Source organism: Lactuca serriola, chromosome 7 (genome assembly GCF_051521515.1).
Source record: "Lactuca serriola cultivar US96UC23 chromosome 7, Lser_US96UC23_V15, whole genome shotgun sequence".
NCBI classification, from domain to species: domain Eukaryota; kingdom Viridiplantae; phylum Streptophyta; class Magnoliopsida; order Asterales; family Asteraceae; genus Lactuca; species Lactuca serriola.
The window spans coordinates 7,540,045-7,562,889 of record NC_136414.1 but is presented as its reverse complement, the minus strand read 5'-3'; the positions used below and the strand labels follow the sequence as shown (position 1 = coordinate 7,562,889).

Here is a 22,845-nt window from a genome sequence, read left to right as displayed (position 1 = left end):
AACTCAAGCCTTCAATGCGCTAACCAATGCTTCTCTGTGTATTGTAGTAATCGAGCAACTTTGAATTAAAAGGGATTAAAATCAATGAACCAAACTTCTCTCACCACTCCCTCTTCGATTGCTGACAAAAGATCAAAGGTTTAAGGAAGATCCGATTTTCCCACAAATTATCACTCGTCCATAGAAGCTTTGAGAGGCAATAACTGACAGTGAATTGATTAGAATGGAAAAAATGTCGATCGGAGATTGAAAGAGGGCACCGACTAATTTTTTGGGGTTGTTCCATCGAAGAAAGAAGAGAGCAGAAAGGAAGCTTGAAGAATGATAGTCTAACGGGAGAGAGAGATGGGTGGCCCCAAGTTTTGTATATCTGTCCCTCTAAATCGACTAAATCAAATAAAGAGGACTAAAAGGACACGTCACCCACAACTTGATTACCCTTTTGAAGCCACAAAAAACTTAAGTGACTAAAAAGGGTCTAAAAATTTGACAAAACTAAAAAATTGGTCCTTGTGGTTTCATAAAAAGTTTGGATAAGGTCCAAAAAGTTTTTAACTTGCATGGAAGGTCCAAAATAAAGAATTTTCTGTGATTTTGGTCCAAAAAAACTTAAAATGACTTTTTTGTCCTTTTAATTTCTTTTTTATATTTTTTTAATATTTATTTTAGTATTTTATTAATTAAAAATTAAAAACAAAAACCTTGGGCCCACCAACCAACCCCCTACCTACCTTCCGTTCTCTATCGTTTCCCTATGTATCTCTATTTCTCTCCAACCTAACCCACCAGTCTTCATCTTCAAAAATATCTCCGATGAGACCATCTTCTGCCTCTGTCTAAGCCTTCACCGGCGACATCGACTCAATATCCGGTTCCTCAGCCACCTATTTGCTTCCAGTAGATCTCTTATCAGTGATTTCTCCGGCCGACAATAGCTCAATATCCGATTTCTCTAAACGTTGCCATGATTACCAAAAGCTTTGTGATGAACGATGATTTCCTGTGCTCCATTAGGTACGAACGCTTCAAATATGTTCATCAGTGGAATTGAGGTGGTGGAAGGAGAACTTCATCGGTGAAGTCTGGTCCAACGAAGGTATATAAACACATATATGTGATATTCCCCATTGCCACCTGTGATCTTCTTCCCTTTACCAGATGAACAAAAAACCCCATCAAACTCCCTCTCAACCTCACTCAGTCGTAGGCAAGAAAAAAACAAGCCAAAAACTCTGAACATTATTAAGAAGACACATCACCAGAGAGGTTAGATTGATTAGAAATTGGTGTATTCTTAGGTATCAGTGTATCTATGGTTCTGTGATTAAATTTTGTTAGGCTATATAATGTTAATCTATAGATTCAGGTACATATGATTCTGTGAAAAGGGTTTGGACGAATATGTAGTTGGTAACATTATGTTTAAACTGGTGATTTTGATAGGGTTTGATAAGAATTTGGTGTCTTTTTCCAGATAAGGGTTTATTGTTTCTGTAAGATGTAAGGTTGTGGTAATGGTTCCGAGTATAGTTATGTTGCTAGAAACTTTGAGTTGTCTACATGAAAGTGGTGCAGGTGTGTTTCAAATTTAAGTGCCTTTATGTATGTATAGTTTCAGTTGCAGGTCCACCAAGGAAGAAGAAGATGGGGGTTTGGTTACTTTTCATGGTTACTTTTCATTGCCTGAGGTCCACCAAGGAAGAAGAAGATGGGGGTTTGGTTACTTTTCATGGTTACTTTTCATTGCCTGATGCATTTGAGAGAGAGAGAGAGAGGTGCTTTTTTATTGGTGGGGTATGGTGTGATGGGGTAATGTTGGGTTGATTATTCATTTTGAATTATTTAAATACTTAGAAAAATATAAAATTAATTTAAAAGAGATTAAAAGGACAAAATTGTCTTTTCAAGTCTTTTAAGGACTAAAATCACAGGAATTATTTTATTTTATACTTTCTATGCAAGTGAGAAAACTTTTGGACCCTATCCAAAGTTTTTTTTGGATACTATAGGGACCAATCTTACAGTTTTGTCTAAAAAATTAGTAGGCTAATATATGTCATTTTCCCTTTCGATAAACACGAGGACTATTTTCAATTTTGTCTAGATTTTTTAATTTTGGCAAGGAGCAAACTCACAAGTATGTTCGTCACCAAACATTTGAAAACTTTTAAGTTCTAACATTTGATAAAGTGCTCCATTTTTTTTCTTTTAGAGCGGACGGTTTAGGGTTTAATTTCTCCTCATTTTGCTGTAAAAGGAAAACAAATAGATCATTTTGTAGTTTTATCCTAAAATTAACCCTAAACCGTCCCCAATTTTTCACGCTACGCTTCCGTAACAACTTGGAAGGAGAAATTAAAATGTTTGAGAGCCAAAATCGTTTCCAAAATTTTCATATGTTGTCGTTCCCGCTGCCCATCTCCCCTCTCAAAATCCAACCCTCCCGATTTCTCCCCATTTGATTCTTTTCGTCTTCTGCTTCAACAGTCAAACACAGCGGAGAGGAATCGTGGGTTTTGATTAGCTAGTCTCCCCACTCTTCAGTTTCAATCCGGTAAGAACATCTTTCAGTTTCGTGATTTGTGTCGAGTTTACATCTTAGTTTTATATTCTATAGTGTTCAGTTTTGAATTACTTTTATTCTAGAGGCTTTTTTCTTTCCTCTGATCTTCATGTTTACTACTATATCTAAACGACTAAACCATTATAGCAATCTGCTTACAATTTCAATAAATGTTATTAGTATTTAATAGTATTTAATATTTCATAGGTTCCTGTAAATGTTATAGTTTTGTGGAAGTATCTGATATTCTGTCGAGTTACGAGTATGGTTCATTTTTTAATATAAGCAAAAAAAATCGTGTTTGAGGGGCCCCATATTGTAGATATGCACCAACACTTATTCTTCTAGAACATTTTTCCTTTATTAGTATTTCTTGTGTTTGTTTTCACTTGAAGATCCATGTTCAATCTTGTGTTTTTTTTTTCTCCATTTTCTTGCAACATTTCACAAAATTCCATTATTTGAAAAGGGTAGTGTCTGTACTCTTCATATACATGAATGCTTGGCCCTGTTTACAACTGCTTCTGGACGTTTTGTGAATTTTTCATTTAATAAGATCTCTGAACAATTTTCTTTTTGTAAATGTAGGAATGAATAAGCCAAAAAAGACGACTAGAAATCAGAATCATGATGATGCATCCAGCGAGAAGAGAGTTAAGACTTGTGGCAATGGTGGTTGGGGACATTGGTCAGATCTTAACCATCAGCTGCTTTATGTAGTGATGATGCAACTGGGATTTTTTGATTATCTTTCATTCAGGGGAGTTTGTAAGTCATGGAGATCATTTGCAATCTCTAACAAGAAACCATTTATGGATTCCAAACAACCCATGACCTTGCATGTGACTTGGCGTTCTTATAAGAAACCCTGCTATTTAGAAGACTTTGAAGGTAAAAAGTTCAAAACCATTCTTCCCCGTTTTGCTGGTGGGGTCTGTGTTGGATTAACTTCTGGTTACTTGATCTTCTTCGCAAGAACAAGCCGTGAATTCTGGCTTGTGAACCCTATCACAAGGCACCAACTTCATTTCCCTGATTTCCCCACTGAGTTCAACTACCCTAGTGAGCTAGATGTCAAGGGTATTCTTGTCTTTTCACGTTCACTACATCGGTGGGTGTTTCTTGTAATACGTAAGTTCTGGAGTAAAATATGGTTTTCTGTAGCGGGTGAAGGAGATTGGGATTCTGCCTCTTTCACAGATTTATCCTTCACTGATTTACGTGCTTTCAAGGGGATGATATATACCCTAAACTTCAACCGCAGTAGTAATTCACACGAACTACATGAACTGAGACTTAACCCTGAGCCTGAGTTGACTTTGGTTGAAACCAAGAATTCTTTGAAGTCCCCCCGATTTCATGAGATGGAGGTTGTAAGTTCAGGTGAGAATTTCTATGTGATGGATTGCCTTCGACCAAAGGATAATCCAAATGATATCTATAGGTTTCAAGAACTAGATTTTGATGAAATGAAATGGGTGACACGTGAAAAGACAGTTGGAGAAAATGCGTCTTTTCTTAGCAACCTGAAGCATGGTGTTGCTGTGACATCATTGTTTTGGGGGAGTGGTGGGCAATGTCTGTTATTAGGTCACAACGCAGGAGATAAGCTGAAACTGATGGTAGCAGAGAGACCAAATTCTTTTACTACGCACATGTGGTACTTCCCTCATGAATGTTTGAATATTGATCGTGTAGATGATTGATAGATGTGTTAGCAGTAGAATTCGTGTTTGTGGAAACCACCAGTTTTGGATTTGCATGCATTAATTTTGTTTGGTTTTTGGGATTTTTGATTTGGAATTGTGTTTGTTGCTATTGATTTGGGAAATGATAAAAGTTATTGATTTGAAGTTGGATTTTAAGATTTTTTTATGTTTGTGTTTTGAAATCTCATGAAGGGTGAATGATGTATCATCCATTTCTAGCAGAAGGAAATTAATTGCAGCACAAAGTAAAACAATTTGAGATACTGAATCAGGTTAATTTAGGGAATAATATATGGGTGAGGGAAGATTGAGAGAAAAAAAGAAATATATGGTGATATTTAGGGCATTATATTAACCAGTACATCCATTATAGCAATCTGTAACCTCTTAGATTTGAATTATGATAACGTGATATTTTTATACAGTATCATTGTCCACATATGATATCAACGGGTAATTTATTGCTGGCATTTTCATTATATATATAAAAATGTCTAATTTGCAATTATTTTGAGTTTTTCTAATTGAAATGATAAAACCTTGTAGCTAGCATTAAACCCCATTATAAGGTAGATATTACATAGCACTTGAAGCTTTTCATATTATCGAAACACAAGTATAGAAATATCTTTAATTTGAGGCCCAAAATAATAAAATACATATCATCGTAATTGCACTAAAGCTCAACCATTTTGTGAGGCCGTGGCCCATTATTAACCTATATATGAAATACGGTGATCGCAAAAATCTCAACGTTGGTGACAAATCTTGAATTAGTCGTCAGGTGCTTAAGCTTCTCAATCATCAGTTTCGACCAGGTACATCATTAAACATGTTTTGTATCTTTTGGCGAATCTGTATTTACCAAGCTCTCAACTATTTAATCTTCTTTTGCAATTGAATGAAGGGCTAGCTAGGACAAGAAGTATGCGTCTAGAAACAACCAGAATCGTGATGATGATGCATCATCTACCATGAAGAGATTCAAGACTTGTGACAATGGTGATGCGGGACCCTGGTCAGATCTTAATCATCATATGCTCTATTTAGTTATGATGAAACTAACTAGGAGTTGTTGATTATCTTTCATTCGGTGGAGTTTGCAAGTCATGGAGGTCACTTGCAATCTGTAACAGGAACATGTTTATGGCGTCCAAACCACCCATGAAGATGTGTATCACGTGGCATGGTTGTAAGAAAATCTGCCATTTAGAAGACTTTGAAGGAAGAAAGTTCAAAACCATTCTCCCCCATTTTGATGGCGGGGTTTATGTTGGATTAACTTGTGGTTACTTGATCTTCTACCCCATGAGTTCTGGCTTAAGGCATGAATTTTATTTCCCTAATTTCCCAATTACTAACCCTTTCCATATGAATGATCGTTATGGTATGAAAGATGCCAGGGGTATCCTTGTCTATTCACTTTCAATATGTGGGTGGGTGTTTCTTGTAATCCCTGTGTGCTCGACTGAAATGTGGTTTTCTATAGCGGATAGTGGAGTATGGAATAATCTCTTCATCACCTCCCTCTTCACTGATATATGTGCTTTCAAGGGGAAAATATATACCCTAAACAGAAACTTTAATAATCTTTTATATGAACTGAGACTCAATTCTTTAAAACCCTCCAGGTATTCACAGCTTGGAAGTTCAGGTGACAACATTTGTGTGATGGATTGCGTTCAACCAAATGGGAATATTTATATCATGGGTCCCATTCAAAAAAAATCCGTACAGATTTCAGGAATTAGATTGTGGGGAAATGAAATGGGTGTCACACGAAAAGACACTTGGAGAATATGCATCTTTTCTTAGCAATTTAAAGTATGGTGTTGTTGAAAAACGAGTGTGGGGTGAGAATCATGGGCAAGGTCTATAAGTCTATTACAAGGTCACAATATGGGAGATATTCTAAAAGTGATAGAAGTAGAAAAAGCAAGTTCGTTTAATGCCAACACGTGGTACTTCCCACATGAATGTTTGAATGTTGATCTCGTAAATGACTAAATGAGTGAAAGATTTGTTAGCATTCGTGTCTTTGTTTTTATAATGAACAATAGAATTTGCTTATGTGGAACAGTTTCAAGATGTTAAAAACCGTCTTTTTTGGATATGTATGAATTGGTTGGTTCTCAGTTAGAGGTGACAATCGTGTCGTGTCGGATTCGTGTCGTGTCGAAACACTAAACGGGTTGAAAGTGTTTGACTCTAATCCGACCCAATTAATTAACGTGTCGTGTCGTGTCAACCCGTTTATTTTCGTGTCGAGTTCGTGTCGGGTTTCGGGTTAGGCTATACCATGAAATATGTTGTGTCATGTGAGGTTAAAAGATTGAGCATGTTGAAAAAGTAGGAGTTGGGTAGGTGAAAAGGAAAAACTAATAGTTTGGAGGCAGAATAGATAAAGTCATAACATGTTCAGATGACAAAATTAAAAGAGTGTGAGTCGGGGAGGGGATGACAAGGTCATTAGGATGTGAGAGTTGTGAAAGAGACTGGGTAATTTGGGAGATAATGGAAAAACTGAAATGAAGTCTTGATCTCGACGACTAAGTCATTTCAACATTACAAAATGACTCAATTTGAAGGTTTTCTTTTACTTATGGTTTTGGTTTTGTATCTTTCTAGTTTATTTAAATAATTCAAAAAACTTGCATATAAATAAACGGACCATTTTCGAGTCATATTCGAGTTTAAATTCTCAACCCTAACCTTACCCGTTTAATTTTCGTATCGTGTCGTGTCAACCCGTTTATTTAAACGGGTTGAAATATCTTACCCAAACCCGTTTATTTCGTGTCGGGTTTCGTGTCGTGTCAGTTTTTGTCACCTCTATTCTCAGTCACCCTTTTTGCTTCGCTATATTGGTCCGCACAACTTCCATTTATATTTTGTTTTTGTGTAAATTGATGTCCTTTTAATGTGCATAGTTATAACATTTTAACGAAAAGCCAAAAAGGAAAAGATAATAAAAAACATTTATAACAGGTAGTAGGATTCTAGTATTGAATCGGAAAATAAGAATTGTATAAGACCTACGATATTGTAACACTTGTTCCAGGAATTGCTTAATGGATGCAAGTTTTTAGGGTTTTTGGTGTCGGGACTCGGCGAGTTGGGAGCCCCAACTCGACGAGTAGAGTCATTTAAAGGATCACGGGATTTCGACCCTACTCGACGAGTCGGAAGGCACCGGCTCGACGAGTAGGCGCTGTAGAGGAAACCTTAATTTTAGGGATTGGTACCCTATTTAAAGGACTTATGTCTCATTTGCAGCCTCCTAAGAAACCTTAGTTCGTGCCCTCCCTCTCTTTAAGTGTGTGTGTGTGTGTGTGTGAGCTTGGAGAGTGATTCTTGGTGCTCTTTTGGAAGGAACTTGAAGCTTGAAGAGGTTGTATTGAATGGAAGGCAGTAGATCCGGGATTTCCTCCAGTGTTGCAGCTACTTTGAGGTATAAAGTTGAAACCTTGGCTTTTCATTGCTTAGATTTCCTTCTATGGAAGTTTATCGCCATTATTAGCACGACTTGGGATCATTCTTGGATTTGAGCTTGTTATGAGCATATGACTTTAGATCTGGATATCTCAGGGCCTTTGGGGACTTAAAGTTGCCAACTTTATCAAGTCTTGGCCCCCTTCATGCTCTAAGTCCCTTGTCAAGCTTTTATTTAGTGTTTCTAGCCTTGGATGCTTTGCATAACACGTAAAGTTTGCAACTTTACGTGGTAACTACACCATAAGTGGTTGGATCTGTGATTTGGAGCTTTGGTTTCCACTATATAGGACCGAAAACGAGAAGGACTAAAGGAACTCGCCGAGTTCTTTAATCAACTCGACGAGTCGGCCAAGGAGTTTACGACCAAAGGGTTTTCGACTGAGTGGGTTTGCGGTCGAGGGTTTATGGCCGCAAACACTACGAAACTCGACGATCCATTCAAGTGACTCGGCGAGTGGACGAGTTAAGCAAGGAACCTGACGAGTGGCTGGTTGTACTCGACGGGTTGAGGTCAACATGGACTGTTGACAGTGGATCTTGACTTTGTCCAGGGTTGACCTGAGGGTATTTATGGGATTGTGTCAGGTTAATCACTTGATGGTTATGGGCAGTTGAGAAGGAGCAGCGTGTGAGATATATCTGACTTCAGCTTTTCAGTTCACCATCCGAGAGGTGAGTCTTCTTACCATACCAATGGGTCTAAGGCACCAAGGTCGGACCATTTTATGATAGTTGGTATACTTGTTGTGTAGAGGTATGTGGTTTGAGTATGTGGTAATATGTGGTAGAGATAGCCTTTATGGCTAACGGTAAAGATAACCTTTATGGCTAATGCTAGAGGTAGCCTTTAGGGCTAATGGTAGAGATAGCCTTACGGCTAAGGATAGAGATAGTCTATGTGGCTAATGGTAGAGATAGCTTGATAGCTAATTGACATGTGATACGTGGTAGAGGTAGCTTTTATGGCTAATGGATACGTGATGTATGGAAGAGGTAGCTTGTAGCTAATCGTTATGTATTATGTGGTAGAGGTAGCTTTTATAGCTAACAGGTTATGTGTTATGTGTATTGTGTGTGGGGTATGCTCTTAGGGACTCACTAAGCTTTATGCTTATGGTTTACAATTTTGGTTTTAGGTATCATGTATTTGGAAATGAAGAGCTTGGATTGATCGCAGTGCACACACCTATGATTTCCGCAATAAATGATTTTGGGACGAACTCTGATAAATGTTTTACTTAATGATGATTGAAATGTTTGAAATATATGGTATCAATGTTTTAGCTATATTAAAAACGAAATTTTTATCCTTGATTTTTGGCTTAAATTTTGAAAATTTCAACAAATAAGATTCAATAAGATATTAAATTAATGAACTGACCTTTGATGAAAATTATGGGGCATAGAAAGTATAAAAGAAGTAACTGTTAAGGTAAAGTCAAACACTATGGTTTTGTGAACAACCATCGACCAATATATGTAGATTGTATATAAAGCACGACTTACGTTGAAGACTCTTACATTTGACTCTTTTTTTCAGAGATGCCAAGCATTCTTCAAACCATATCCAAACCATTACACCATATTTGCACCTTTTTTTGCACCACAATAATGTAAATTTTAGTGCAAAAAGTGATTCATCTCCGAAACATAACATCATTTTAACACTAAAAAGAACATTTCAAATATATATATATATTTTTCTAAATTATATGGATTTTAAATAATACCCTTATATTTATTAGCTTTTTACAAATTTAATTCACAACTTTTTTTTATTACACTAGCTTTATAGACTATAAATAGACAATAATAACCAAAAGATTCGCATATAATTAAATTCGAACTAATTATCATACTTACAAAATGAGCATTTTATTACATAGAAATAAATAACACGAACTTTGGTGTTTTGCATATAATAAACTAAAAGTACATAATATTATACAAAGAAAATACATAAAGACATGAAGTAAATAAAAAATATTACATATGAAATATCATTATTAAAATAAAGAACTAAAAATACATAACATTCAAAGTTGAAGGAACTGACACTATAAAATGTTAGATATAAGGATTTCGGAATAACAATAACACTTGGATATTATTTGGATCGTGATTATATCACTTTCTGAAATCTATAATTCGTATCTTATACTCTAGGATTACATGAATTTAGAAGCACACAATACCTTGTGATGATTTGTGTTCTTGAGAGATAAAGAGTTGCTCACGATCAATTCCATGTATATAAATTATCAACCCTTTTCCTGGAACATTCACCTTGCATCTATACAAGGAAGGAAAATGGTTAAATGTTGGTTACACCAAATTGATGCTAAAAAAGGGTAGTTATTGGACACAATCGATGTCTACATCATCATGATGTCATCTGTATGTTTTGGTAGGAAAATGCATGTCCAAACTCTTTCCTTATATAGAAGTTCATTTAGGTTTCGGGGCGCTGCCCCGAGCCCCATAAAGATGCTACCCCTTGGAACAACTGTAACATCCGGATTCCCAGGTATTTCATTTTAATCTTTTTAGTTTGAGTTATAGAAAAGGACTCGATGATTTGACGCCTAGACTCGTTGAGTAGGATTGTGATTCGCTGACTGGATTAATGAAGGGACTCGACGAGTCTGTGCTAGCGGCAGAAACCCAAAATCTTGGGGCATGTTCCCTATTTAAGGGCCGCTATGTCCTCCATTTGCGGTCATTGCACCCCTGAGAAACCCTAGAGAGCAGAGAGAAAGCTTGTAGAGCAAGTGGAGGGCTAATTCATCATTCTTTGGTGTGTTTTAGCAAAGGGAAGGAAGGATTTCGAGCTAGGCTGACTTGTGGGACTCAAATCTTCCATCATTTCGTTCAGAGCTGCTGTGGGAGGTAAGAATTCATGTCTATCTTCATTGAGTAATAGATTTCATGGATCTAGGGTTTCTTCTCTTCACTTTTGGTAAGAGATCTAGTGTGTGTGATGTCCTCTTGTGCCAATATTATCAGATCTGGACTTTGAGAGGTCCAGAGAGTCCATATTCTTCAGCTTTATGCAATCCTTTATGAGTTTGGGGCCTAGGTTATCATTTTAAGGGTTATTTTGGGATATAGAGATGAAAGTGTAATGCATGGGCCTAAAGTTCGAACCTTTACGTGACTTTCGAGTGCTAGAAGGTTAGATTTACTAGTTGGTGAAGCAGATATGACCTTAAAAGGTCGTTTGAGTGTTGCCATGGAAGGAACTCGACGAGTCCATAAGGGGACTCGACGAGTCGGGTTGCCCCGCGATTCAGGGCCAGTGGTGAACCGTCGAGCGAGTGAGGTTTAGACAGACCCAGAGGACACGCTTGGACTCGTCGAGTCACCTATGTGCACTCGACGAGTCTGGTCAAAGTTGATCGTTGACTTTCGTTGACTTTTAGGGTATAGTCAATGTTTGGACTTTTGAGCCATTGGAGGGGTAAAATGGTCTTTTACCCTCCTGAGAGAACTTAGAAATGGAATAGCCTAGCCTTTGAGAGTCGTATTGGTTAGAATAATTATTTTATGTGATTAGGCAGAGGCTAGATCAGTATTTTCGAGTTCGAGATTTACCGAGTTACCCGAGGTGAGTCTTCTCACTATACTTTACCTAGAGTGGTAATTAGAGTTATGTGACAGAGTATGTTGTATGTTATTTACATGATGTGATATGTGATTCTGTGCTATGTGTGATTTAGAGTTTACAGATTTAGGACCGAAAGGTCCATAGAGTTAGGTCCAGAGGGTCCACAGAGTTATGGGACTGGAGGGTCCCACTGAGACACATTGACCAGAGGGTCATACAGAGTTATAGCCTCGAGTGGCTTATATGTGTTGTATGTGGTATTTTGGGGAACTCACTAAGCATTTATGCTTACAGTGTTTTGTGTTATGTGTTTCAGGTACTAGTGACAATCGCGGGAAGTCACCGACATGATCCGTACACACAGACCAATGATTTTATTTGTGATCTTGGGATATGTTTTAGTTGATGACAATTTTTGAACATGAGATTTGAGAATGTTTAAATGATAATTATGTTGTTTGAAAAATGAAAAATTATTTTGAAAATTTACGTTGTTACAACAACCCTAGGCCAGGGGCCTGCCTCCGAACCCCCATATACCTAAGTTCACATTTAACACTCCGAGTATACACCCCACACCTCCAATATCGGATAGTAAAATGATCTCTGTCTGTCTCGATAGTAATAATAATCATACTAAAATATGTTGATAACGCCAATATTACCAACATAAAAAGGAAATTTTAATACCAAATTTGGTGTAAATGAATAGTAGAAAATCGAATTTGGTGTTTTACCATTCATCAAACGCCAAAATGGTATAAGAAGTAGTGGGGTGCAGGTGATTTAACACCAAAGAACTAGATTTGATTCTTAAAAGTCAATTTTTGATTTTTACAATTAGAAATTGGTCATAGAGAGAAAGACACTACTTACTTTGTGGCTTCCATAACAATGAGGATATTCCATTTATTGTCATTACCATAGAATTATAGAAATGTTGTACCACAAAAACAAACAGTAGGGACCTTCCGAGTTAAAAAAATAAGTTAGGGACTAAACGTGCAAATTACCCCAAACCATAGGGACCATTCGTGTAATTTACTCAATTTGTTTTTATATAGAGAAAACTAAATAAATTTGAAAAAAATCACTAAAGTTTATTATGCAAATAGTTCTTTTCCATGTGTTTTTATTCGGTTTAACCGGTTCAACTGTGTTTTTCTAAAAACCGGCCGATTCAATCCGGTTTAGAATTCGACGTAAAACCGGTGATAGTTGAACCGCTCTCACTCCCCTGGTTCCCGGTATAACCGGTTCGATACCGGTTCAAACCAGTTTTTAAAACATCCGATGTTACTTATTGCATAACGTATTTATCAATGTTTTAAAACCCGGGTTGACCCGACCGGTTCAACCGTTTGGACCGTGACCCGGGATAAAAGACGGGTCAAATTAGAGCGGGTTTTTGTAAAAATACCGACCGGATCTAACCGGCTGGGTTTACACTAAACCGCAGTTGAACCGGGTATGTTGAACCGCTACAAAACCGGATTGGCCCGTTTATTAGGGTATGTCAAATTAAGTGAGATCGAGGCAAAACAAACTCGTCTCCTCTGGAAAGAATAGCGACCTGAAGGAAGAAAGAAAGAAAGCAACGATCGAAGGAGCGACATCAGGAGCGACTGAAGCAACGACCCAACGATTTCGTTCTTCTCAAGGTGAGTTTTCGTTCTTCTCCAAGCGATTTCGTTCCTCATCTATTACTAATCCACTTACTCCAATCATCCAATTTTGAGTCTATCTAGTTAATGATTTGCGATTTCCGAAGTATATCTTTGTTTGGAATTACAAGTTTGTGATCGATTAGGTTTCTGTTGCTTCTCTGTTGCTTCTCTTTCTGAGCATAACTAATGTTAGTAAGCTTGACTTTTGAGTGTACAAATCTTATAGCTATGTTAAATATAGATCATGTTAAAAGACAAAAAGCTAACAGAATATATGCTAATTTAGAATCTTTAAACCCAACATGTATTGTTGACTTTATCTTTTGGCACAACCAATCTTGATATTTGCTGAGATATGAAGATTTGTGAATGATTAGTGAAAGTTGTGAGTCTAGTGTCATTGCTTCTTGTAATCTTTCTTGTCCAGGTATGATTTAAATTTAATTTGTTATTATTATATATAAAATATTGTATTTTCTAATATATTTTTTTGTTAACTATATCTTTTGTAGATGAGTGGTGAAAGTTATTTGCCGGAGATATTCCGGTTTTGCAAAAGTTTGGTATTAGAATATTAAATCAAACGACATCTTCTTGCGGTTGCGAACGTAATTGGAGTGTATTTGAAAGGATTCACACGCAACAGAGGAATAGATTGGAACATCAAAGGCTAAATGATCTTATATTTGTTCATTACAACTTACGTTTACAAAATAGGTATGGTATCTTGCTAAGATATACTATGCTATAAAATGACCAAGTTATATTTGAGATTTTTTGTGAATGTTTTTGTAGATTGAAGGTTGATATGAGGTCTTACGATCCTGTTGACTATGAAAATATTGATAAGACAAAATTTTGGGTGGTTGAAGAAGAGCGGGAATGAGAACTTAATTATAATGATTTGGAAAATATGCTTGATGAGCAAGAGAATGAACCGGCTTCTGAATCACAAGGTGACCATGTTGATGATGAAGTTGATAGTGAATTTCAGTTACTAAGTGACCGCGAGATTGATGCTTATAATACTCCAATTTCTCAAGATCCATGATTTGGTTTGGTCGTAATGTGTTTGGATTTGTCTACAACTATGTTTTCTTTTGTTATTTATATGTATGTGGTTGTTTGTTGTGTTTAGATTGATCTATAACATGTTATTAATACTCTATGTGGTTGTTTGTTGTGTTTAAACTTTGTTGACATCAAATTATTCATATTATATGTCTATGTAGTATGCAGGAAAGTAAAAGTATATGAAAATAGAAAAAGATTATAAACCAGGTTGACCTGACGGTTCAACCGGTTGACCCGTGAACCGGTCATCACACCGGGTCAACTAAAAACCGGGTTTTAAAACATTGGTATTTATTCTTTGCCATCTACATCCTGTACACAGAGCACCTCTAAAAAAAATTGGCATGCGGGATCCATTTTCTCGTTTTTCCTTAGTTTTTTCGAAGTTCTTTACCAAGTTTATGTTCCATATCACTTAAACTCATTTAAACATGGTCAAAGTTTTGAAAATGCCTTATTTCAGGAAAGCATATCGAAAAGTTGTTCCAGTTCAAAAATGTCAGAAAAAGAAGGGTGAAAATACGATTTTCATGTTTGAATAAGTAAAATTTTGGAACATTCTGTTTATTTAAAGATTTTTGAACTAATCACATAATTATGTAACACTTCATTTACATACGTGGTTATTTGGGGTTCCAAGGCCCGAAAACTGTTTGGGCTATTTATAGCAGATGCCCGATGTATTTGTAATATGGTGATCGCGAAAGTGAAAACGAAATCCCATCGCTGGCGAGAAATCATGGAGTTCTACATCGATTCAGGTTTCTGAATCATCGATTGGTTTCAATCAGGTAATTATATCATATCCAAGAACGAACGTTTAGATTCAGTTTCTGAATGATTTGAGAGGATTTGGATTGATGATCACATCTGGAGCCATTGTCACTATTAATTTGCAGTATTTCATCAATGCTAGTATAAACTGCTTTTTGCTGCTGCATGCATATTGTTCTTATAGATATTTGACAACAATTCAATTCACTCCCAACTTCGAAAATCCTTACATTTCAATCTATCTTCATGTTCTTCCGTTTTAATTAGTGTCAATAAGACTATGATTATAAAAGTTTTATATTTTTGGTGGAATTTGCATTTTGTATTTTCTTTTTGAAAGTGTAGGAATGACTAAGACAAAGAGGATGACTAGAAACCAGAATCATGATGACAATGCATCTAGCAAGAAGAAGGTCAATAATGGTGACGTGGGACCATGGTCAGATCTTAACGATCATCCGCTTTATTTAGTTGTGATGAAACTGGGAGTTGTTGATTATCTTTCATTCGGTGGAGTTTGCAAGTCATGGAGGACACTTGCAGTCTCTAACAGGAAGGCGTTTATGGCGTCCAAACCATCCATGAAGATGTGTATCTCGTGGCATGGTTGTAAGAAAATCTGTCATTTAGAGGACTTTGAAGGAAGAAAGTTCAAAACCATTCTTCCCCGTTTTGATGGCGGGGTTTATGTTGGATTAACTTGTGGTTACTTGATCTTCTACCCCGTGAGTTCTGGCTTGTGAACCCTATCACAAGGCATGAATTTTATTTCCCTGATATCCCAATTACTAACCCTTTCCATATGAATGATCGTTATGGTATGAAAGATGCCAGGGGTATCCTTGTCTATTCACTTTCAATATGTGGGTGGGTGTTTCTTGTAATCCCTGTGTGCTCGACTGTAATGTGGTTTTCTGTAGCGGATAGTGGAGCATGGAATCGTCTCTCCTGCACTTCCTGCTTCAGTGATATACGTGCTTTCAAGGGCATAATATACACCCTACCTAAACAGAAACTTTAATAATCTTTTATGTGATCCTTTATATCAACTGAGACTCAATTCAGAGCCCAAGTTGACGTTACTTGAAACCAAGAATTCATTTACACCCTCCCAATTTTTACGGCTTGGTGACAACATTCTATGTGATGGATTGGGTTCCACCAAAAGGGGATATTATTTATATGATGGGTCCCTCTCCGGCCAGAAGATCGTTACAGGTTTCAAGAACTAGATTTTGGGGAAATGAGATGGGTGTCACGTGAAAAGAAAATAGGAGAATATGCATCTTTTCTTAGCGACATAAATTATGGTGTTGTTGTAACACGATTGTGGACCAAGAAACGTGGGCAAGGTCTATTACAAGGTCACAATATGGGAGATATGCTTATGCTTAAACTGGTAGAAGTGGAAAAACCAAATTCTTTTAAAGTCAGCATGTGGTACTTCCCCCATGAATGTTTGAATGTTGATCTCGTAAATGAGTGATAGACTTGTTAGCGTTCTTATCTAATTTGATTTTAACATGAACAGTAGAATTTGCGTATGTGGAAGATTTTCAAGATGTTAAGAACTGCCTTTGTTGGATCTGCATGCATGAGTAGGTTGGTTCTCAGTCACCCTCGTTGTGGACTTCCATTTATATTTTGTTTTTGTGTAAATTGATGTCCTTTTAAAGTGTATAGTTATAACATATATATTAATGAAAAGCCAAAGAGAAAAAGATAATAAAACCTTTACAGCAGGTAGGATTCGAGTATTGAATTGGATAAAAAGAATTTCATAAGATCTGCAATTCGGCTAGAAATTGACCAAGTGAGAAACAATGGGATATTAAACTAATGGACAGGGGTATACTAATGAAAATTATAGGGCTTAGAAAGTTAATTTAAAGAAGTTATTGATGTTACATTGGTATATAAATATTGTGGCATGTCCTCATATAGCCCTTTTGACAACCTACTTTGGGATTACTTATGATTTGGGCCTTGTGCAATTTGCTACAATGCTTTTCAAAACCTTTAAAAAGATGTTCTAAGTTACTATCATTATCAAAATTACAATATAAGCCAAAACAAGTTCAAATCAGGTTCCCACTATTCGGAAAGCTCCTTATTTCAAAGGCGTAAATTTAAATAAAAAAAATATCCCTTAGATACTTGATAAGTTTGATTTGTTTTTGAGATTATCAAAGGAACAATAGTCCCCCCACAGGGTAGTTGATGGATCTAGGGTAATTCCTCCCATGACCTCATCGAGTTTTAAGAATTGCAAGCAACGATCCTACAAGCTCTTCTCACGAACATGGTAAAAAACATTTATGTGATATGAAGAAAATGGGAATTCGAAATTGTTGTGTGTGTGTGTGTTCTCAACGAAAACATACCCATTTTGTTTTTATTGGTTCTTGAATCGCCTTCCGAACCTTGATCGATGAATTAACATAAATCGATTTCAGATTTCAAGCTTCATCCAAGGTTCTTGACTCACCTTCATGATTTTTTTTTTTTAATGATGGGGCATCCGGTGGTGGTGGTGGTTGTGGAAGGGAGGTAGTGGGTGGTAGTTTTAGATTTGATTCAGTTTCTAAAGATTAATTTAAATTATAAAAGAAAATGAAATCATAGAGACTAACCATGCATGAAATGAAACCATAAGAACCAAACATATAGTCGCTTTGATAATTGCCCTTAACCGGTATGTTTTGGCAAACCATACAAATCAATCAATCGCTTAATTTTGTCTAAATACATGATAGAACAACACAAAATATGCTTTTACATAAACATACTGCATTTTGATCTTCTTGTTCTAGAATTGTTGTATATGTTGCTACTGCTTTGGGATATTACAAACATTATGGACCTAAAGGTAGATTTTGAACTTGCTTGAAGTAAATAATAAAGTTGAAAACGTTTTTATTTAACTATCCTATGAAATCTCAAGTGATGCACAACATCTCATAAAAGTTCAAACAAAAAGGGTGAATGATGTAAAAAAATGTTGCTATTGTTTTACGAAATTACAAACATACATTGCAGCCATTTCAACATGAAAACAAGAAGACCCGATGATTTCAACAAATAACTTATACGTATAAGATTAGAATTACAATACAATAATCCACGGATCACCTCGAATACATCAAGAAAACATCATGTTATTCTAGAAAATCATCCTCTCAGAATTTCACAAGCAAAGCAAATCATACGAATGTTTGCTTAAACTAACATGACATACAATTTAGTTCCATTCATGAATCAAGAACCAGACATGTAGGTGTAACGTGTTTGGGCTCCAACCAAAAGTTCAATCAACTTTGCTGCAAAACACATGAAAATAACAAAGGGATTGGTTAAATAAACACTTCATTTATTTGTTAAAAATTTATTTATTGATGTTTATAATATTTTATTGTATAAAACAATTGTACATATAAAAACTATGATTTACTAAGTTATTCTATATACTTTTATTACTGTAAAACAAAAAAGAGCTATAAAACATAATTTATTTATTGAATGGATGGAAGCCATGTACGACATGATTGGTTTTGTAAATGGAGATTGTCATTTAACTTAAGATGGTAAAACAATGGATGACATATACCTTTTTTAGTTGTTCTCACAATTTGTAAAGTAAAAAAATTTGAGTCTATGTTTTCCACATATTTGGTAATCGGTACACACGTTAAAAAGAATTACAAGATTTTTAAATAATGAAATCAAAATAAATAAATAAAAACACTGATAAATAATAATATGATTTAAGAAAATTTATATAATTAATTTACACAAAAATTATCATCTAATATGTAATTAAAACCCATTAAAAAAGAAGGGCTTAATGATTAAAAAGTTGATGGGTGAGAGTTTCAATGTAAAAAGAGTTTGACTTTGATTAGACAGACTGTACTGCATTTGGCTCGGCTCCCATTAAACTGAAACTCGGACTTTTGATATCACTAAAATTGCAATTTTTAACCCGCCAAAAAGGTGGGATTGGGACTCGCTCTCGCTCTCTCATCTGTGCAAAAGACATAAACGCCCTCCTCATCCTCGTCATCAGTTATTCAAAAACAACAAACCTGTAAGAAACCCAACAACCGGGACATGCTCCAATGTTTTTCCAGTGCTTTCCAGTCTTTGCCTGACAATACAAAGCCAAATCAAAATCCCATCTCAAAAATCAATAAATAAAACAAAATAAAACGATTTTTACAAATTATATTTAATTATTTATACCGTGTGTATTTCGCGAAACACGGATCTCTCATGAGGTAAAGCGCCAACAACAATTTCCGCCTTCTCAACTGCATTTTATTCAAACCGGAACAAATTAGTAAGTAGAAGGGAACCGTTTTAAGTCTTTGACTAAAATACCCTTCATCATAGCAAACTGCATAAAAACTTTAAGGATATGTTTACCTCGTCCTTCTCGGGATCGGATAGAGGAAGTTTGGGGTCTTTTTGACATGCGATTGATGAAGTCATCCCGATGATGTCAATAGACAAAGAAACCAACCAAGGAAGCCATGATTTAACTCCATATTTTCTTATCAAAAGAACGTATACAAGCGGCCTTGCAATGAACATTACTTCCCCCATCAAAAATAAACTTCCAGAAATACCCTTTTCGGACAAAAAACTCGACATTGTAGGTCTCTTTATCTCCGTTTCTGCAAGCCATAAGCCATACATTAAAATTGCTAAATACAAGAAATAGCAACAAAAACTTTCATATATTTTCCAATTTGTCATATTACAACATTGCTATTTCTTGAATTTAAACCAATTACTAAAAGAAACTGAAAATTACCTGGAAGCTCCATAACTGCACGTTGATGATGTTCTACCCTGCGAAACCATGTTGGATCGGAAAGCATACGGGCATTTTCACCGAACCTACTCATTGCAGAGAGAGCTCTTCCTTGAGGAGTGAAATGACCATTTTGCCCCTGCTGCTGCTGCAATAAACGTCCACGCACATCCTGTTGTTCCGCATCATTTGTAGAATTCCCATCATTCGTTGTCTCCCCTCCATGCAATAACATCTTGTACCCGCTATTTCGCAATAAAGCTAATCTAGCTAGCACCCTGATCATGGGTAAAAGAGTCAAATTATCTGATATCTTGACAATATAAACTATAAATTCAAAACAGTTTCAATTTTCAGCTTCAAAATTCACATCAAATTTCATGATTTATTTGTGAGCAATAATCAACCAATATATAGATTGTATATAAAACACGGCTTATGGCTTAGACTCTTATGCTAAATTATGAATGAATGCATATTAATTTTGAGCCTTGAAAAAACTAGATTTGACTCTCACAAGTTATGCTGATTTTTTTAAGGGTTGTCAAGCATGCTTAAGAGTTAAGGATAATACATAAAGACACAAAGTAACAAATATTACATACTATAAAATATCATTATACAAATAATGAACTAAAAATACATAACATTCAAAGTTGAAGGAACAGGTAGTAAAGGGAAAGTTTAATACCAAATGCGGTGTAAGAAACAGTGATGTGCAGGTGATTTAACACCAAATTTGGTGTAAAATATGTTTTGGTGTTGGGTTGGAGCCAAAAAAAAAAAGTAAGTTTGACAGCTGACATTGTAAGGTCAAACAGTCCACTGTTTGACTTTGATAATTCACAACAAACTTTTTAAATTTCGAAAAATTATCAATCATAAATCAAAGCATGTACGAAACACTACTTATGCAAAGATCTGATGCTAAAGCTACCAACGAATGCATATCAATATTGAATCTTGAATGAACTAGATTTGACTCTTAAAAGTCAAATGTTGACTTTTTCAATAAGAAATTGGTCATAGAGAGACACTACTTACTTTGTGGCTTCTGTAACAGCAAGGAAATTCCATCTATTGTCATCACCATAGAAATGTTGTGCCACAACTTCAACCAAAGTTTCCACGTCTTTCATCAAAGTCAAAAACAATGAATATGGAAAAGAAGACGCCTCCATATGTCTTGTATGCATTTGGGATGGATTTGTTGGAGTCGTTTCAATTATATGTTCATTCACAGCAGTCATTATACCCAATATCGATGTTACTGCATAACAAAAAAAATATGTCATAAGGAGTCCACTTTGACTTTTAAACATCTATATTTGACTTTTCATGTGTCAAAAAAATGTTACTTTTGGACTGCGTTTGTTACATGGAACGGGATTGGACTTTACTTTACTGAACAGAACAAGATTTTAGGGATATTTTGGATGATGAGGATGAGGAGGGTATTTACGTCTTTTCGGTGGGACAAACTTTTGTCATTTTTTGTCAGCCTCAATCCAATGTAGGACAAACACAGTATGTGTACTTGTTTTGTATTGTGAGTACAATGTATGACAAACGCAGTATTCTCTTTTGGCCTTAAAGATGATAAAAAAAAGAAGGCAAATGTTACCAAAATATCACAAAACCTGCTTCTGGTACTATTTCTGACTCGGAAAATCTCTCTGGGAGAAGCCATGTCAATCCCTGAAACATTCAATGGCGTATTTTAAATACATTAAATCCTTATATGACATAACAACTTAGAACAATAGCATAATATATAAAATTAAATAAATACCTTAAATCCTAATAGGGAAAGAGTTCATAATGATTTATGATGAAAAAGAAGTTTTAAACGAACTAAAAAGTTAGTAATTTTCCGTTCCCTTAATGAGAAACATGTTATCATCATCTGTAGTCTGTAGTCCACCCCAACATCCCCCCTTTTCAAAACTTGAATTAGGTTTTAAACTTCCATAGTAAAGCAAGTCATGTTGAGCAACTAAAACTTGGGACAAATTGTTGTAGATTTAGAAGCACAAGTATAACACACACTATCAAAAACGATTTACAAGTCCCAATTCGCAAAAGCAACTATCAATAAGCCTCAAGAACAGATGGATTTTGAAGATTTTTTTTTATATTACAAGATATTCAGTAGGCTTACGTTAGCAAGAGACTCTAACGAATGAACATACTCCTTGTTCCTCCGAACCCATCTTTTATAAGCCTCCATAGCTTCGAAGAAACTGTATCTAACTGAACCCCCAAGTCAAAATCCTTGATCCTTGAGTGACTAAAAAGTCAATTCTTGCTCGATTCTTAACTGAACATGAGTCTGACTTCAAATCTATGGAGATTCAATCGCGTCTCGTTTCAACGACGTATATGTGCAAAAAACCCACATGAACGAAATACTGAAAGTGGAATCTTTTCTGAATGCTTGGTCAATTTGGATCAACCCAGACGAAAAACGACCAGAAAGGAATCAAACCCTTTTGGTGTTGCGATTTGCTGATTTATGTATTTGGTGATGAATGATTGATGACGTATGCATAAGATAGCCTTGAAAAGATGAAAACTTGAAAAGGGTTTTATATTTACAGTTACACCCTAATCTATTTTATACCATTTATTACATAAAATTGATTTAGGCGCCGCATTCGTAATGCACCGAAACATCTCATCCACATAAATAATACATGAAACTCTTTAAATTTGCTATTGCTCTTTGATATCGTTAGGATATTTTTGTTCAGATGGATCGGTTTGATCCGATTCAATCAAATACATCCAAATTGATTTCGGTTTTTAAAACATGAATCCGAATAGTCCAAATTAAATTCAAATCCAATCCGATCCGATTACAATTCGGTTGGATCGGTTTTATAATTCGGTTTTCAAAAACAAAAATATTTTAAAACGACATATAATTATAATATTATCCAACTTTACATAATAAACGAAAACAAATTATTTAGTTGTGATTTCAAATTTATAAACTACTAATAAGATTATTATAGTTAAATATTTTATAGATAGAAAACTTTTGAGAAAAAAATGCATATTGATGTTTTTTTTATCGGCTGAAACGTTTTGAACCTATTTAAAAAAATAAATTACAAAATTAATAAATAACTATAGCA

At 35.5% G+C, this 22,845-nt stretch overlaps 2 protein-coding genes across 3 annotated transcripts; one reads left to right on the top strand and one right to left on the bottom strand.

The window, feature by feature from the left end:
* The first annotated feature begins 2,129 nt into the window (after positions 1–2,129).
* LOC145064979 (uncharacterized) lies at positions 2,130–4,416 on the top strand. The gene is made up of 2 exons (XM_079012331.1): positions 2,130–2,554; positions 3,152–4,416. The coding sequence occupies exon 2, from the start codon at positions 3,154–3,156 to the stop codon at positions 4,267–4,269; it is 1,116 nt and encodes a 371-aa protein (XP_078868457.1). The 5' UTR covers positions 2,130–2,554; positions 3,152–3,153; the 3' UTR covers positions 4,270–4,416.
* A 13,545-nt stretch (positions 4,417–17,961) lies between these two features.
* On the bottom strand, positions 17,962–22,274 carry SSE1 (shrunken seed protein (SSE1)). 2 transcript variants are annotated; one of them, XM_079009947.1, is made up of 8 exons: positions 21,867–22,274; positions 21,346–21,403; positions 20,750–20,975; positions 19,706–19,983; positions 19,315–19,565; positions 19,132–19,199; positions 18,975–19,036; positions 17,962–18,209 (listed from the first exon to the last, which is right to left on the bottom strand). In XM_079009947.1, exons 1-8 carry the CDS (start codon positions 21,933–21,935, stop codon positions 18,148–18,150), a joined length of 1,074 nt encoding a protein of 357 aa, XP_078866073.1. In that variant the 5' UTR covers positions 21,936–22,274; the 3' UTR covers positions 17,962–18,147. The 2 variants fall into 2 exon arrangements, with proteins under 2 accessions (XP_078866073.1, XP_078866074.1); XM_079009948.1 differs by having other exon boundaries at positions 21,330–21,403; positions 21,867–21,925.
* Between the last annotated feature and the right edge of the window lie 571 nt (positions 22,275–22,845).